The following is an 18,665-nucleotide window of genomic DNA, read 5'->3' as shown; positions in this document are numbered from 1 at the left end:
ATATCCGTTCATTTCAGTTTAATTGTATCAAACTATCAGTTCTCTTTCACCAACAGAGAGCCCAAGTGCAGTGGAAGAACTTACTGATTGGTTAATTCTGAGTGTGGAAATTACATCTCTCAAAAACGCTGGGCCCAAAAGGATCAAATGTTTTCACCCTTCCTTGAATATATACGAGTGCTTACCCTGAAGTCGATGCCAACCGTAGAGATGAAACTTCCTGCTAGAAAGGCTCCATCTTTGAAGCGAACCAGCAGACAAGTCTTCCCAACACCTGAATCCCCCACCAGCATCACCTGAGAGCCACACAGACAGATGGAGAAGGAGTTAGGCTATATGATGCAATTCAAAGCTTCAGACACAGAAACAGGACACCGAAGTTAAGGCAGCGCAACACGGCACACAAATACAAACAGTGCACAAACATTCATACCTGTGCACAGTGCAAACACAGTGTTACACTCCAGTGAGGAGGAAACAGATTGTGCAGACCAATGGGACAGAGATTTATGTGTAAACCAGAATGTGTTTGTCTCCCACACAGACAACACAAACGTCTGTTAAAATATCTACAATTTGACACATTACAGGATATTTACTCTCCGTTAGCAGTAATAATGTGTGATATGATATATCGATAATCTGGGATGATATTGATTTGTGAAAGTGAACTGTTACAAAAATGTTTAGCATGATGGTTGTTTTTTTTTTTTTTGGGGGGGGGGGGGTTGGAGTCATATCAGTTAACCTTGGATCAAAGTGTACCACCTGCCATCCACACAATGGTTATAAAATGAGCATATGACTGACACAGTTTATCAGTAGCACATTTCAACTTGGTTTAAGGCCTTTGTAATGATACTCCGTGTGCCAGTCAATACATCGATCCAAAGGCCACTGGATCTGGTTAAAGATCTGAAAGCATTTCACCTCCCCTTCAAAAAGCTTCTTGACTTCTCATCCAACAGGTGGATGGAGCTAGAAATGTAAGCCTCTGTGGATCATTAGCATGCTGGTGATCAAGGATGGTCATATGGGAGAAGTTCGCTGAGTCGTTGACCTAGTTTCGCCTGAGTCATTAAAAAACCCCCGTCTTCTGTATGTGCATGTTCTCAAGGTGGGACCTGGGAGCTTCAGTTGTTTTCAGAGATCATTTAAAACAGCATTATAGTGTAGGTTGGTGACAGGTGGCATCTCAGAGGATGACCTGTGTAATGAAATGGTTGTTCAACCTTAACATTACAGTAGATAGCTTCTCTAACATCCTAATTAAACCAACGGCACCATCATCTTCCTTGTCCTTCAGATTTGCACAAAGAGAACAGCAGAATGCTGTCCTGAAGGGCTGCCTCTCCTATAACGTGTTTGTATAGAGATTGTTTCTCCCATATGAAAATCCATGCTAGCTTTGTTGCGCCAGATAGCATAAACAATATTCCGTTGCTAATGCCAGTTTGGTCCAATTGGGTTTGGACAGACATCTGTCTCAAGGTGTTGGATGTTTTGAAGTGGTCCGGGATGTTGCGTCTGTGAAATATTGTCTCGACTTTCTTGGATCGTCCAGGTAACTCAGGAGTTACAACAATGAGATGTTTGTTTTTCTCCTCTTCTTTGTTTGTGCTGTGTTTCTTGGAAGTCTTGACGATGGCCCATTTCTGCTCACCACATGTCTTAAGTGCTCCCTAAGTACTCCTGGATACAACCATAGCCCCATGGTGAAGGGTTCTGGTGACACTCAGCTTATGTTGTAGTAGATGGTGGGACTCAGAAAGTAAATACTGAACAGTGTGGGGAGGTTTCCGGTAAAATTCAATGTTGAGTTATGAGTCTCCTTTAACACACACATCCCAATCCAAGAAGACAAGCTGTTGTCCTGTGGCATCCTCTCTGGTAAACTGGATGCTGTCGTCTACTCTATTGAGGTGTACTGTGAAAACATCACATATTTCTAGAAGAGTTTTGACACATGTATAAACCAGTGGCCTCCACTTAGAGATTGGCCTGGAATCACCAGTGCTAGCGAGGTTTTCAAGCTGAAGTCTAGCATGCTGCAAATGTGACCCGTGAGAGAGTAATCCTGGGGGATTTATTGGGTGGTGTCTTGAAGTAGCTTCTGTCTGATGGTATCAAGATGACGTGCTAGAAAACCAAGGATTCCTCAGGATGTCATTTCAGATCCTTCACCTTGTTGGTAAAGGCTCAGGAGTTTTTTTTTTCTTCCAGTGATTACCAGCGATACAGCAAGGGCCTCCCCCAAAAGGAATCTAATTATAAATGATTTTGTTTACCCTTTGTTTCAGTCAAAGGCACGTGACTTTATGTTCACCTCAACGAACAATCAGGACTGCAGAAAAGATCATCTGTGTCGACCTTCCCCCACATCCAGGACTTATACCGGTCCAGGTAGCATCAGTGCAGACCCCTCACACCCCGGACACACACTGTTCAAGCTCCTCCCCTCCGGCAGGCACTACAGATCAATGTACACCAAAACAGCCCATCATAAGAACAGTTTCTTCCCCCAGGCTGAAACTGTGATGAACGCTAAACAGTCAGTGTGTCAGACCTGTGAATGCACATGTATTATCTCATTTAAATGATCATCGAGGAACACTCTATTATGTCAATACTGTAAAAGATAACTCCCTCATGTTTACTTCATCACATCCTTTTGCTCTTCTCACCACTGCACCGTTATCTTATTTAGTCTAGTACACATTAGTCTTTATATTTTTAGTGGATTGTCATTCATGTTTACAGAGAGAGCACAGCGTATACCAAAGTTAGAGTTACTGTGTGGTAGACATACCTGTCCTGTCCTGTTGTGGGGAAAGGAGTAACTGGATCCAATAAAACCAACAAAAAGATATGTATATAACAAAAGATCAACATGCAAACAAAGTCTTACACTTCTGAGTCCAAAAATGTCCAAATTGAAAAAAAAAAAAAACAACAACATATAAAGGTAAGAACACATGGAGCCACAAATAAACAATACAGAACTCAGGTAGGGAGACATGAACTACCAACAAGAGGGAAGGAACCCTGAGACTAAATACATGTAGGAGTAATCAAACACAGGTGAGATAATGAGGGCAATCAAAAATGGAGGGAAACCAGACAAATGGAGGAAATAAGACCAGACAAGAATGACTATAGGGACAAGAACTATACAATAAAACAAGAAACACTGAAGACACACAGAGAGCTCAATGATATAACAATACACATTAGAATAGAGAAAGACAAGAATAAGAATATTACAAAATAAATCAGGAAACACTAAAGAGTAAACTTGAAATTAAAGCCACACAAAAGGGGAAACAAGCAACAGGAAGACAAAATTAAACATTTCAAACACTGAAATAAACAAAATGCATCAAACACAGGAACAACTCATGACAATCTCATAAATAATAGAAACTTCCCCCACCATATATTCAGTGTTATTGCACAGACCCATGTTCTTGGTTGCCAATATACTGTAAAGTGTAAGACTATAGTCTTATTATTGATTGCGTGACAGTGCCTTTTGGCGTAAAAATATATTAAATGACATTTTCTTTCAAGCCTGCTCGTGGGTTCTTGTTTTCCACTGCTTATCCACACGTTTTACGTTTCACAAACAAACAAGAAGCCATTTTTCTTGAGGCAAGAAAAAAAAGAGATAATGAAAAGATGTGCACTGTGAAACTGGAAATGGACCAGTCAAATTGTAATTGCAAATGAAAGACAACAAACGAAATCATGACTGTGGAAAATCCAGCCAAAAAGGACTCAAACACTGGAGAAAAAACAAGTTCATAAATGAATATTATGAGATGCTCATGCAGATGCTGACTTCCTGAAAAGGAAAATAACAATATTCATGAATAGCCTACTTGGTCCCTACTTTTAAGATGCTTTTCAAAATGTGGACTTGGATTTGGAAATCATACATTTTTCGTAAATGTTCTTACACAACTCCTGGAAAATGTTAAAGAAAAAAAGCAAGTAGACTTTCAACTTAAACAAAAAACATAAAATAAATAAATACAACACCGTTATTATTTAAGGGTTTTAAACTGGCTGCTCTGTCACATAGGAATGGTCAAGCCTAAAATCTCAGCTCACCTTGAACGCGATATCATAAAACTCTCCGCTGTTGCTGAGGGAAGGTCTGCAGGGATAAATCTGTCCGGAGGTCGGGGCTGCAGCGGCGGCAAATCCCTTCGCCTTCCCTTTGCTTTTCTCTGCCTTCTTCCTGGACATGGTTCCTGTAACCTGTTCAACTCGGACTCTAAGTGAAAGAAACGAGGAGTGGTACGAAATAGAGTCTTTTAGTTACTTTTGGGGTTGTTGTGCTCGATGAAAATGAAGTTCACCTGTGCGTCAAATTAAATCTGTGCGTAAAGCGCAAACTGGTTCGTCTATAAATTCATACAGCTGTTCTCGGTGGTGCAGCTTGACGACTATTAACTGAGGTCTGGCTCACGATGTAAACAGCTCTCTCTATCTCCTCCCTCTCCCCTACTGAGATGTGTCGAGCGCATGGAGCATGCTTATTGTCTTGCGATGATACCAAATTCCACCCCAGAAATTGTACATTTTTGTTGGACTTTATCAGTAAAGATAAGCAGCGTGTCTTTTGATAATAGTTACATTTTAATTCAAGACATTTGGAATTCAGTGTAAATAGGCTATATGTATTACATACAGAACTATTGCATTTTAAAATGTAGCCTTCCCATAACTGCGTGTCATAATTACACATTCTGTTAAATTCAATTCAAAACAGTTATTTCAACTGGACAGAGGGTTCAGTCATTTACATTGACATCAAGCTCACAGCATAGAAGAGGAGAGGATTGAAAGTGAGTCCAGCAATAATAAGAAAAGAAGGAACATATCACACAGTACATATCCAGATAATAAAAGCCAGCAACACAGTGAAAAACAGTTCCAAATTGATGAACAACAAGGGTCTGTTACTATATGGCCTTATAAAGGCTGCATGCGAGGGACACATTCCTAATTTTTAAAATTTGTTGGATGACATTCCAGGAATCAGGAGCATCAAATGAAAATGCAGTCTTTCCCAAATCTAACGAATAAAGGAACAATTACACTTTGATTTTTGCATCTTTCTGCAAGAGACACAATGATGAGTATCATATCTATCAGCAGTGATAAATCTGATAGTGATAGAGTCACCATAGTCTAAAACTGATAAACCTACTAACAGTTGGTTCTCTTTCTGTAGAAGTTCATTTTCTGTCTCAACTTGACAGCAGGTTGTCTGCATGATATTTAAATGTTTATTTTTTTCTCCAGCCAAATACCAGGATACTTGTATTTAGTGACTCGCTCAGTGCTAGAGCCACTTCTAGTAAGATATCTTCTGTAATTGTCCCTGGGATAAATGGTCCAGGTGTGTAATGTAAAATAGGAGTTTATGAAATCAGTTTTATGATGTTTTTTTTTTTTTTCAGATTTGCAGCTTTGTTTGCTTTGCATCAGTTTGACAGCTTGTAATGGGAGTCTTGACTTCTGACAGCCTCAAATGTTAGGCTGCATCATACAGTAAGTGCCCATCACTCTCTAACATTCAGAAGGCTTCCTCTGGGTATTGTGTACAAGAACTGTAAAGCTGTTAAACACAAGGCTTTGTGGCTGGCAGGTGCTTGATTCACATGAAGAATTTGGGATTCAATGTGGCTCAAAAATAGGACGAAAATCCAAATCGGTTAGACCTCAGTGGCTGCAGATTACTTGATTGTATGCCAGCAAAAAAATCATGTTCTCTGTGTGATCTAGAGCCCATCTGATTGATCAGACAGCCGATAATATTATCTGACAGTTTCATTTATCGCATATTTGAGGGATCAATGCAGTAAATGTGTATATCTATTTATCTTGACAAATCAATAAATCTAAGAAAGATATCGGCTGATAAGAGATTTTTTTTTTCTCCCTGATATCAGTATTGGCCCCAAATAAGCCATATTGGTCGAGCCCAGTGTGAACCTTCTGTGAAGAGTTGTAATATAGAGTTAGATATCCCACTCTCCTAATGGACTGAGGCACACTGAGAGAAACTAGAAATACAATTATACTCAAATAATTTACAATATATTCCAAACTCTGGACTAGAATACGTCATAGGTGTCCACGTCTGTGTTAAAACATGTTTACTCTCACTCATCTTGATCCCATTAATCCTTACGACAGAGGTCACTCCAGGACGACAATACACCTGATCTATAGGACGCAACAAAGACGGTTTGATGGGTACAGTAAGTGATAAATGGACTGCACTTAAATTGTCTTCCAACAATTCAAAGCACTCTCACCAATGCAGTAATAAACCTATCACACACAGCAGAGGCTCAGGCTGCTTTTCACGACAAAATGGTTTTTTTGCTTTCAACATGTAGAGTGCAGAAAAGAAGAAGACCTACCAAACTCCTGAGTCACATCTTTAAAATCACCATCATCCCCACTGGACACCTATAGGAGCCTTCATAAGACAACTATCTCCATCACCACAGTCTGCTAGCCCCACACTTAAAGACGCTTCAGCCTGCATCGTCAGCGTTTCAGTAAACCTCGACACGGAACATAATGATATAAACAGTCTGTGTTATTAATATAACAAGAGCATGCAGCAGTTTTAGCAAACAAAACACGTAAAGTAAAGCCCGGCACACAACCTTCAAAGTAGCAACAAAAACAGAGCTAAATAAACTAGAAAGAGAATATTAGACCTACAAAATGACAGTTTAGTTGCCTTTAAAGGCCCCAAAAAGCTTTTGTTGCTTTTGATGTCACCTCCGAGCACCAGCATGACACCAGAACAAAATCCTTTTTGGCACCTCTGCTATAGGCTACTAAAACTCAAATCTCTTCCAGCGACACAGCTCCAACTCCCTCCAGTCGCCGTCGCACGAAGAAGTTTAGTGCAATCAACGAGCAAGATTGTCTTTTGCACGAGCTCCAGTTGCCTGTGGCCTACATGGTTGTGTTAGCACACTTTAGCTAGCTTGTAGCTTCACATTGCATTTAAATGGACTCGGCATGGATGAAATAAACAGTGAGTATGTTCTTCTTTTCTCTAGGCCTCCACTAAAACAGATTTTATACACGTGGGAGGAGCCAGCCGTCCACTCAATGTAACCTGATGTTAACACAGCACTAACAACAACTACAGCCAGCGGGACTCACACTTCTCACTCAATGGGGACAGTCATGACTCAGAGACATTAACAGAAGATATACTTGATTTCTGCTGTATTTATATGTAAAGGTACGCACATTCATGCACCTCATTCAATACACTGTGTGAAAATATCAGGACATTTGATATCAGTTACACAAAACTGTGCAAAACCTGATGCCAACTTTGGTCGTTTTTACCACTTTTCATATGGGACACTTGATCTGAATCTGAAATAAATGTTTCCGGTCTCAACCCGTGCGGTCCACTGGTCTCCTCCTGCTTCTTTAGAATAGTCTGAGTTTGGGGCTTTAGTTCCTGTTTGCTGGTATGTGTGGGTGGGGCCAGTCCCTGGACTGAAAGTATCCTCTGAGTCCTTCCAGGTCGACGGGAGGGAAGTAAGCCCCGATGCGTTTTCTTAACCACCACTTCCCCTGCGCTGCGCTCGGACTGCCCGGCTGGCTGAACTTGTATCTGAAATGTTCCCCTCGAACCCACCTGAGGAGGACACAAAAAGGAGGGAGGTCAAAAACGAAAAACAAAAGACTTTATAAAACAAGTTGTGTCTAAATCAGGCCGACTTGATGCACAGCTCTCCTCTCTGTTATAGTTTTGGGACAGTGTAACTGTAGTGACTAGAAGCAGTGACCACTGAGGGCTGAGATGTGGAACTATTTCCGGACGCATGCTCTTGACATTGCAACAAACAACATCTGATACTCTTTTCTATCAGAGTCTTCAACCTGTTTATTTGACTTCCTGATCAGGACTCAGTGATGCACATACATGTCTCCTTACATCCAAAACAGAATAAAACCTCCCCGACACAATTAAAGAACTACGTGCCTCCAGATACACACCTGAGTCCAATTACCTGGAGCCTTGGTCATAAACCAAGACTCCACCAAGTGTTCAGTGTCGGTATTACACTCAAATACAAATTCAAAGATTTCGTCAATATAAACTAACATTTTGGTTCCAAAAGAAGTGAACATGGAATGAAATGTTTGAAGATGTATTTTGGTGCCTTTATTGAAAGGACAGTGGTTAGAGTCTGAAATATGAGTGAGTGAGAGAGAGAGAGAGAGAGAGAGGGGGGGGGGGGGGAGGGAGACAGAGAGAGACAGAGGGGGAGAGAGAGAGAGAGAGACAGAGAGAGAGACAGAGAGAGAGAGAGAGAGAGACAGAGAGAGAGAGAGAGAGAGAGGGAGGGAGACAGAGAGAGAGAGAGAGACAGAGACAGAGGGAGACAGAGACAGAGAGAGAGAGAGAGGGAGGGAGACAGAGAGAGAGAGAGAGACAGAGGGAGACAGAGAGAGAGACTGAGAGAGAGACTGAGAGAGAGAGAGGGGGAGGGAGACAGGAGAGAGAGAGAGAGAGAGAGAGAGAGAGAGAGAGAGAGAGACAGAGAGAGAGAGAGAGAGAGAGAGAGAGAGAGAGAGAGAGAGAGAGAGAAATGACATGGAGGAAAGGAGCCACAGGTTGGATTCAGTGTGGGCCGCCGCCTCCATCCATGTGACGTGCAAAACGATGGTGTAACTGCTGCTTGTGTCTCCTGTAGCTTTGTAAGTCTGTGCGACAAACATCTCCCACTTGGCTAGGACTGAATGTGTTGAAATAAACTCTTGTGTTGGTGTTTCTATTACTTGTAACAGACTGAAGACAAACTGCTGAGTCATTGCATGCTGCTACTAGAAACCCTGAGCGCTCAGGGAAGTGGTGGAGGCTCTTAACACATCAGCGACTCTCTGAAGAGCATTTAGATATGTGGACTGCAGGAGCTGAGATTGTTTCCTTTTTCCCTTGAAAAGTAGAAGATGCAGTTCTCCTCCAAAGGTTAATCATTGTTGGGAATAAAAGTGCTTCATGTTTCACAAAACAGAGGCTGAATAACAAAGTTTTTTTTTTAACTTCAGTGTGAGGAGTTTGATGAGGTCAATGTTGATAGAGGTAGTAGTTCATTCCTCTCTCGCTCATCTGGGGGTTTTTTTTTCTATCCACTGCCCTCTTCTATAAAACAGGCACAAAAGCCGCCCTGAATATCTTAATTAGAAAGACAGTCCTTGTACCGTTAGCTCTGTTTTACCTTGGAGTTTCTCTGCCTTGGAAGGGATTGTGGTCAAGCAGAGAGAGGACCGCGCTGTCATTGGACAGCAGACGTCCTGCTATGTGGATGATCCACTCACTCTGCTCGTAGGTCTGTGTGAGAACAGAGAGACAGTCAAGTGAAGGATTCAGAGGCAGTAGGAGACCATCAAGGATACAAAGCTGGAAATCAAATGAGTTCAGTACACGGCAGCACTGCCCCCTAGTGGGCACACACAGTAAGTGAATACTTTCAGCCCTTTATAACTCTGTATCATTTTGAAGCACAGTTGGGAGTTTTAAACAAGAAGTGTGATGTTGTTCCATTCGATGCCGGGAATAAAAAGCGTAATGCAAAAAGATGGCAACTACTTAATTTAAAAAAAAAAATATATAAAAAAAATTCCTTGTCATGATGTGGTTCTCCTTTAAGTGTCTTTATTAAAATACTGTCTCTGTGTGTGTTTGAGGAACTGTTCCCCCAGTCTGTTGTGTGAGCTGTCGTTCTAATCACCTGGAACGCAGCAAACCACATGAGCCAGTCGAGGCGGTAGTGGTACGGCGAGATGAGGCACGGTCGCCGGTAAACGTCTCCCGGCTTACACAGGAACTGGTACTTCCTCCCACACGGCCTCTGGGTCCTTGGGATCAAGGCTTTGAGTGCCCTGGAAGATCACCTCAGTACGCTCCTTGGTGATGCTGGACAGAGGGGGGGAGAGTTCGAAGGTAGAGTTGGTCTAATGATTTGTTAAACAAGATGAAACAGCTCAAAGCTGATGAGTCGATGTTGGAAGGGACATAGACATCGAGGCTGCAGACATGTACACAACATTACTGAGGCTTTAATCAGAACTTCCTGTTTAATAGGTGTGACAGAGGAAGTCATGTGTAACAACTTACATTTAAATACCACACAGTTTAGGTCTTAAATCTGTAGATTCAACATTTCTACAGTGTCTCAAACATCATTCTTAAACATTTTTACGAAGACATTTAGGCATCATGATCTGAAGATGACCACGTGTCCACCGGCGCCTTGCTTTTTTAAAATTCTTTAAAATTAGCAGAGAGCGTTTGCAGCAGCAGATGTTCTCCTGGAGAAAAAGCACGGCGCCCAGCGTCTTTATTTTATGAGTACCGTAAATTCCGTACTATTGAGCGCACCTGGATATAAGCCGCACCGGCTAAAAATAAGTAAATAAATGTATTTGTACATATATAAGCCGCACTTGATTATAAGCCGCAGGTATCCACGCTATAACAAGAGCTATTTACACAGACGTAGGCTACCGGTAACATCCGCAAATACTGTAGCGTCCGTACGGACGTTAAAGGACGACGAGAGCGTTCAAATAATAACTTTTAATAACCCGATCACTGTCGGCCGTGACCACGCCATTTACAGCAGAGAGCAACACATAACTTGCCGTAACAATCCAACTCTCTCCCCCAGCGTTCTCTCATACAGCCACTCAACACGTTCTCGCTGGTGCATTCACTGACTCTCCACATAATCGGAATTATGAACACATTATCAACTACTGACTTTACAACATGAACCGTTACAATACGAAGCCTTGCCGACGGTGTCTGTAACACGGCTGATGAAAAAGATGACCGTAATATATTTCACAAGAAAAAGTCCATCCATTCACTGCCTCAGAATGACTTCATTACTCACTTCCTCAGTCTCTGTTGTCGCTGTCAGTGTCATCTTAACGTGCAGCAGCTCTGTTAGCTTCTTTGACAGCCAGGTCGATCGCCTTTAACTTGAAAGCTGCATCATATGTATTTCTCCGTGTGTTTTCCATGATGAGGGTGCGTGCATGAAGCGCAAAATGACTGATATTAAGATCCGACGTGACGAAGTCAAATATTTTTGCGGCAGAAGCTCATTGTCCCCCATAAAAAATCCATGCATTAGCCGCACCGGAGTAGAAGCCGCAGTGCTCGAAGTGTGAGAAAAAAGTAGCGGCTTATAGTCCGGAATTTACGGTACTTTGCCTGTTTTGCGCGGCCGCTTTGAGTGAAAAATCGTTCAACTTTTTAGAAAGATGCTGTGACGTTCTAAATGATGCTATTCCCTGTATAAACGAATCCTGCCTTGTACCCACGTACTCTTTGCTCTGTGTCTGCTGGGGTAACAATTATCTCAAACAACGACTGTTGTCTGCAGACCGTTGTCATAGAGACGGGATGGATGTGCAGCACTTTTCTTTTCAGAGCACAAACACTTCTTGCCAGCTCTCTTGAGCTTTTCTTCCAGGTGGACACTGGGCCTTCTGCTTATCTCCATGTCTGTAGCTCTACTTTAGCATCTTAGCGTGAACGATTCAAGTGTCAGAAACCTTTCATGTCTTACCGTTCCCGACTTCAGCCCATTAGTTCATATCTCAGCCCCTGAGTGTTTGACTCACAGGGATGACTTTAAACAAATATTTACCTCGAAGAGCTTCAACTTTAACAGGAACTTGAACATATTGTGCTGAAACCTCATGACAGAAAAAGAAAAGCATCATAGTCTCCTCATCCAGACAACAGTCGGCGTGCCTTACCTTCCAAAGGCGCCATACGTGTTGACGATGCGCAGTGGGTCAAAAGAAGTGTTCATCACCTGTCTGGAACTCAACAAGTTCATCACTACAGGAATACTCAGGAGTCCAATCAGAACGCCCAAAGAGACGTTCACGACCCGACGCATCATCATACCTGTAATCCATGTAATATCCACAAACAGTGAAAGGACTGCAAAAGACAACAACTACACAATATCACAGTCTTTCCTGTTGAAGTCAACAAACGAGCTCCAGATTCAAATGGAACAATGTCGGCCATTGTTTTTATTTTCCTACAGGAAATGGTTCATCGTCCAATCAGATGGCTTGGTCAAACTGGTGTGTTTTCTGAATTATATCACATCAAGTTCCAACAAACCAAATGTAATATTCAACACAAACAAACTCAGGCTACTTCTACACAACACTTTGAACTGCTACGAGTCAAATTATACTGATATGAGTGCAACATTAATTCTGCCTGACTTTAGCAGTTAGGAGCATGGAGCCCTGAGTATAAATGAACATCAGTGTGGCATCAGTTTTATGTATCCTGCTGTGGTTTGGAGCGTTGGTTCTGCACATGGTCAGAAATTGACGCTATGCCTGTGTTTTACGTCGGACTTCTGTGGTGCTCCCTCTAGAGGAATCCTCCAGTAACGCACTTTGTTCAAAGAAAAGTACGTGAACATTAACGTTCACGACACATGTAAGCGTGGTTCAAAATAGAATATTTGAGCTCTCGGCGTGTTTTGTAATCATGTAGAAAAAAATACCTTTGGTGGGTTTTGGGTTTCTTCCAGCTTTATTTTCCTTCTGGATCTCGGACACTGCCTTTCTCGCTCCACCTCCAGAGTGAAACAAGAAGCCCAGCGAAGAGTCGTCAAAACAGGCCAGACTTGGGACAATGGTTAGCCAGTTCAGGAAACTGAGGTTCCCACTCACTATCAGGACCACCTCGAAAGAAAGACACACAAGTATCACAACCTCCTTTATGATGAATTCTTTACTGTGCTGACTGTTTTCAGTCATGTTAGTATAATAAGGTCTTACAGGATTAAAACTAACATGTGGATGTAAGGCCTCCCTTATTTTAAATAGACACACACGAGCTCTGACACTCACTGCTAATTATGCCCAAATTCATACGCTGTTAGTAACATCAGCATGTGAAGAGCTTTATATCAGTGATTGGCTCACCAAGCACGACTCACACACTTACAAAAGGTCTGTATAAATCCTTTGTCTGTTTAGCTCTACTTTGAATGAGTGAATGAAGGATTGTAGAAATATAATCATTCCTCTCAGGATCCATCCGTTTCCCTCATCATCAAGCTCTGGCAGTTAGTGAACCGTGAGACTTACCTGGAAGAGAATCTGGACCGCACCGTTGACCATGCACATTCTCCTTCCCAAAAAGGTGAAGAAGGGAAAAAGGAGCTCGATGAGGTGATTGGACAAGGTCTCGAAACGGTGGAACCACCAAGGGGAGCGATGCATGTAGTACGACATGGGGTTAGGAACTGGTTGAGTCTGAGAAGGAGGAGGAACAAAGAACACAGAGAGTGAACATTCACGCTGCTCCCTGGGAGGAAAAGTCATTTATGCAGCCAAAGCTTCACGGAAACATTTCCTCATCTGACACAACCCCACCTGTACACACAAAACGACAATCATACAGAAAGGTCCAGTGTTTGGTCACACACAGAACATGCAAACAATATCAAGCAAAGTGATCATCACCAAATACTCAGCCAGCCCATAAAATCATCTGATATCAGTATCACACATATGCACCGCTGTTAGCAGATTTATTCACCGGTCAAATCACCATCACATTTCTGTTTCCGACTTTCAACAGCAGATTGTGCTATACAGATAACAACAATCAGTCTATTATCAGTCTGTTAATCTGTGATGTACATGTGCAGATGTGACCATCTCGTCTTTGAATCTCTTCCACGACTCTTTGAGTTCTGCATTAGTGCATATCTACACATGTATATCTATATAATCAAAAACAGAATGAAGAACGATATCAGCCGCTATATCGGGATCAGATTTTTCACACACACACACACACACACACACACACACACACACACACACACACACACACACACACACACACACACACACACACACACACACACACACACACACACACACACACACACACACACACACACACACACACACACACACACACACCTCGTAGTGGTAGTCCATGCATGTCAGGTCTCTCCAGCATTTGTCGCCTCGGATTTTAATGAGACCCTGAAAAAGACAGAAAACATCCAAACGATACTTCAGGACATAGATTTGTACCTGAGTGACATATTTGGAGTGTGTGATGTTATGCTTGATGTTTGCAGCTAACCCTGCTAACATGCAGCAAATGGAAACGTACATGTTTAATGTTGTACACGCTCCCTTTACACATTAAAACTGAATGAAGAAAAAAAGACAGTCAAATAAAAACCTGACTTACAAATAGTTCCAACCGATAGTAGAAGATGAATCAAGTTTATCAGTCCACCATGGTTCTGGTCTCACATGAGGTCTTTTATCTCCTGTATGTTAAAGGTTTGGTGCTGGCCTGATATGGCACCATGTAGTGTCTATCATATGTACACATGTCTTAATATACAGTTCATGGAGTGCAGGTACTTAAGCTCTTTCTTAAATAAGTAGTCTGACGATACATGTGGAGAAATCGTTGTGTTCTTGACCTGAACAAGTGAAGAAGTACTCAGCTGTCAAAGGCTGCTGTCTTTAAGTGGGGACAGATAAAACGCTTGTTTGCATAGCATTGAATTAAAGCGTTCTTCTCACAGAAGGGTTCAAACTCCAAAAGACTCCGAAGTGTCTGAGAGAGAACTTCCAATGAGACATTCAGCTTCAAACACCAACATGTGCCTGAGCTTAGAGAACTATCCAGGACACACCACTGTCAATATTGACACTTTAAAGTTTAAACCAACAAACGGTTGAAACAGATTGTGGAACACGTCAGTCACTAAACAGATTTAGAAAACGAAGGGAATTTCATTTAAATCACAAGCTTGGCTGTCGGCTTCAGCTGGTTGCTGTTTGGCTTTTTGGTTCAACAAACTTCATGACCACAGAGATTCTTTAAACTAAGTTTCAACAGGAGCCTTTGAACACTGTTTCCAACTCCTTAAATTAAACACACACAAAAAAAAGAAGTAAATGGAAACACTGGTGAACACTGGAATCATCACACCAGTCTCTGACCTGAGCTGCACACACTGGGCCATCAGTTTGTGTGTCTTAAAATGACATTTGATCGACTGTTGGGGGGAAAAAAAGCAGTCAAAAGTCTGAGCTTTTAGACGCAGTTGAGCCAATGTGAAGACAAACATGATCAAGGACTACAGAACTACAATGATGTCAACCAGCTGAGTCACCCGTCATAAAAAACACCGTGAAGTCTCCAAGTCATCACTTCAACGCCAATAAATTCATTTTGATCATTTCTGACAGATGAAAGAAATCAAAGATGGAACGTGCAGCGTAACGCTCGCTGCAGTTTGTCATTGCTCATCATTGTCGGATCGCTTGTTTCATCTGTTTTCACTCACAGCTCCCAGCATGATGCGAACGATGAGCCACCTGAAGGTCCAGATGCAGATGAGGGATGGAGGACAGCGGCGGGGGACCTGGGACAGCGTCCACACTGGACATAAGAAAATAGCCAGAAAGCCCGTCTCCAACAGCTGACTCTCCCAACCTGCAGAGATCATTAGAGAGAGGTGAGCCACAGGATCAACAGACCAGATCCTGTTTGGGTAAGGATCCAAAGCTTGACCCAAAATGATCTTCTGATTGGACCAAATGGAACGCCAAACATAAAATACGAATTGGAGATTCATCCTCTGCTCTTTGTTTGAGCATTGTGCTCTTTTAGGTTGTATTTTTCAAAATAAATTTATAAGGCATCCAAACCTGAGTGTGTTAATCTCTAAAAAGTTATATTTAGTGAACCAACTACTGGAAATTGGATAAGGCAAACAATGGCGGCTTTACCACTGGAAAGAATGATGTATATACTGAAAGGGAAAGGAGGACGTCTTTGAGAAGGTCTGGGCTCCATTTGTGAACTTTGTGGAGGGATATACAATATGATGATGAAGAGAATTGTGGACAATAATATCTGTTTGAGAAAATTGACAAATGTAAGCCTCTAACTGAGTGGTTATTTGATTTATGTATGTCTTTTCTTTTTTTATATCTGAGAGGGTGTATGTGCTCATTCAAAGTTGTCATTGTTCCAGTGTTCATACTTTTGTTCAGATGTAAAAATAAATAAAAACATTGTTGGGGAAAAAAAAAAGAGTTGTGTTTAAATTCCTCTTTATGTGAAGGGAAGGGAAAAAGACAGCAGCAGTCCTGGACATTTGGGTGAGGGGGAGGCGACTGATGTGGACCCATCGTGTTCACTTACCAAAGGAGTACCTAGGAGAGAGAAAAAGACATCATCAATACCACTCTTCAAAATCATGTATAAATATGATGACACATATGAAACGTCTTTCTTCTTTTGACCGATTGTTTGGAAAAGGCTGCTGTTGAGGAGCTGGAGCAGGTCGCTTACTACACTACGATATGTGATGAATGTCTTTTTGGGCTTAATAAAACATTGTCTTTCAGGCAGCTTTAAAGAAATCTTTTCCACATGTACAAATTAAAACAGGTCTTAAAGCTAAGTGTCGACTGCTACATGAAAGTGGTGGGTTGATTGTGCATGTATTACCCAGACTCACCACAGCTGTCCCACGTTGACCAGCGAGTGGTAAAGCACCCACAGTGTAGCCATGATCACCATGTTGGCCATTCCCGTCACCAGGACAAACGCTGACAGGGCCATCCCTAACAGAGCAAGGCCGTCCAGGTTAGCATCCATGTCGCTCCAGTCAAGCAGCCAGAGGACGGAGGGTGTGTAGGTGAAGGCTGCCAAGCCTATCTTTCCCCCTACGTAGCGCTTCACGCTGTTGAGGTAGCTCTTGCAGGGCATCAGCCCACGCTCGCCTATCAGCTGCTTGTTCTGGTTGTAAGCAACGCTGAATGCCACAACTACAGAGAAGACAGGAGATAAACATGATCAATGATCACAAATATCCTTCAGTGCTCATTCTCTGCTGATGTAAACATAAAGACAAATCATGATAAGTCGAATTAAAGGTGTCAAGATTCACACATAGGCACTATGAAATGTAAATCTCAATAATATCATGAACTTTAGCAGCTGTAGAGCGAGATTTAGAAATTGAGGATGTCTTTAAAATCAGAGGTGTGGAGGTATTTTTGCTTCAAGAATCTCAAATGACAATCTTTTTCAGTCATCATGCGTCTCATTTAGTAAAATAAATCGTGAGAGGATCATATCGTTAACCCAGTATCTTGACTTGCACCATATCGTGGAAATAATGAATCGTTACATCCCTAATGTGTGTAAATAAAGCCATCATTAAGTAAGGTCTAAAGAACTAAAAAAGTAATTTATTGTTGCTATTCAGGATGTAAACACAGCTGGACTTTATCCCAGCAATGGCTCCTTGTTTTATTCGAACAGAATAACAAGTTTAAGACAGTTTAATGTCAACATGCTTACAGTACATAAAGGCGACAGAGCGCAGCAACACGATACGAGTCAGCCAGTAGGTCCCTTTCTGTAAAGGCTGCGAGACATTTCCTTTCTCTGCGTCCTTGCAGGTGTCTTTTTCATCTTCTTCACTGACGTCCGAAGACTTTGTCTCTGTCTTAGAGCTGCCAGCATGTCTCTTCCTGACAGTGCTGCGTGAACTGTCACTTGTAGAAGCCGCCATGCTTACGGACCTTCAGGGTCACGTGACTAAACACTTCTTCTTCTACTGCTAGTTTTACGGCAAGTCGCGTCAATCATTTTGGTGCGTTACTGCCCCCTTCTGTTGCGGAGTTTTGTCTCTGATACTAGACTTCTTTACTAACTCCAAAATAATAGTAATAATAATATGACAAAAGCACCCCCCCACACACACACACACACACACACACACACACACACTCACTTCATAACAAAAACATTTACCTTCCACTTCCACTGTAATCCCTTTACTATTAACTTCCACCCTAACACCTACTTTACCCATGATATACAATATTTACAGTCCATGATTATATCCTGTTGAAACGTTATTATAAAAAGCTAAATATGTGTATTCGCTTCGTTATCAAGGAAATGTTAACTGTAACAAAAAAAAAGAATGCACCAGATTTTTTGTTTTGTTTATTTAATAAATGATTTCATATTTTTGCATGAACTTTTAAACCACAATAACGGTAATTTAATACAGTGATTTAAATCTCTTCGTTGAAGTTCAAGGGGGACATTTTTCTGTTAGTGATAATTTAATTTAGTAACAAAGGACCTCCATCTCGTGGATAAAGTCACGTTACCTCACTTTTCCTGAAGCGCTGCATTTACACAATAGATGGAGATTTTAACGGGATTCAATAGATCTGCTTGATTTCAACTGAATTGTTTTATCTTCTACCAAACTGAATGATCAAGTATGACATCACTACAAATCAATGCATGAAACATGAAAACATCTGCATCTCTTGTGAGTAAAAATGCTGTGGAATGGATAATTAAATGACTGTTTTAAGTAAATGTGGTTTTAAAAAACAAATTACTTATTATAACTGATGAGAAAAAGGACATGAATAAAAAAATATGCCAATATGTTGTTGTAAACCAGAATGATCATTTTATTAAATGTCAATGATCATTTAGAGGGCGGCTGTGACTCAGTTCGTAGAATCAG

General features: G+C 41.6%; 2 protein-coding genes across 3 annotated transcripts in view; both read right to left on the bottom strand.

Annotated features, from left to right (window-relative positions):
- The window catches only part of LOC306817123 (ras-related protein Rab-26-like), a 29,033-nt gene extending 24,819 nt beyond the window's left edge, over nucleotides 1-4,214 (bottom strand). Inside the window, exons 1-4 of one of the 2 annotated variants that reach the window (XM_079333738.1) lie at nucleotides 4,114-4,188; nucleotides 3,632-3,844; nucleotides 2,810-3,595; nucleotides 186-296 (exon numbers count right to left, since the gene is read on the bottom strand). In XM_079333738.1, the coding sequence (XP_079189864.1) occupies nucleotides 186-296; nucleotides 2,810-3,019 (321 nt within the window). In that variant the 5' untranslated portion in view covers nucleotides 3,020-3,595; nucleotides 3,632-3,844; nucleotides 4,114-4,188. Of the gene's footprint in view, nucleotides 1-185; nucleotides 297-2,809; nucleotides 3,596-3,631; nucleotides 3,845-4,113 lie in introns of both variants that reach the window. The other variant, XM_079333739.1, reaches the window with a different exon arrangement.
- A 1,108-nt stretch (nucleotides 4,215-5,322) lies between these two features.
- On the bottom strand, nucleotides 5,323-17,751 carry lmf1 (lipase maturation factor 1). The gene is given in 12 exon segments (XM_079372176.1): nucleotides 5,323-7,693; nucleotides 9,282-9,394; nucleotides 9,795-9,896; nucleotides 9,898-9,979; nucleotides 11,836-11,989; nucleotides 12,612-12,792; nucleotides 13,201-13,368; nucleotides 14,047-14,112; nucleotides 15,441-15,589; nucleotides 16,304-16,314; nucleotides 16,623-16,932; nucleotides 17,471-17,751. Coding segments are annotated over 12 exon segments (1,737 nt in total). The 5' UTR covers nucleotides 17,685-17,751; the 3' UTR covers nucleotides 5,323-7,506.
- Nucleotides 17,752-18,665: the final 914 nt, after the last annotated feature.

The sequence above is a fragment of the Symphodus melops genome (assembly GCF_947650265.1).
Source record: "Symphodus melops genome assembly, chromosome: 21".
NCBI lineage: Eukaryota > Metazoa > Chordata > Actinopteri > Labriformes > Labridae > Symphodus > Symphodus melops.
This window is presented reverse-complemented; position numbering and strand designations above follow the sequence as displayed.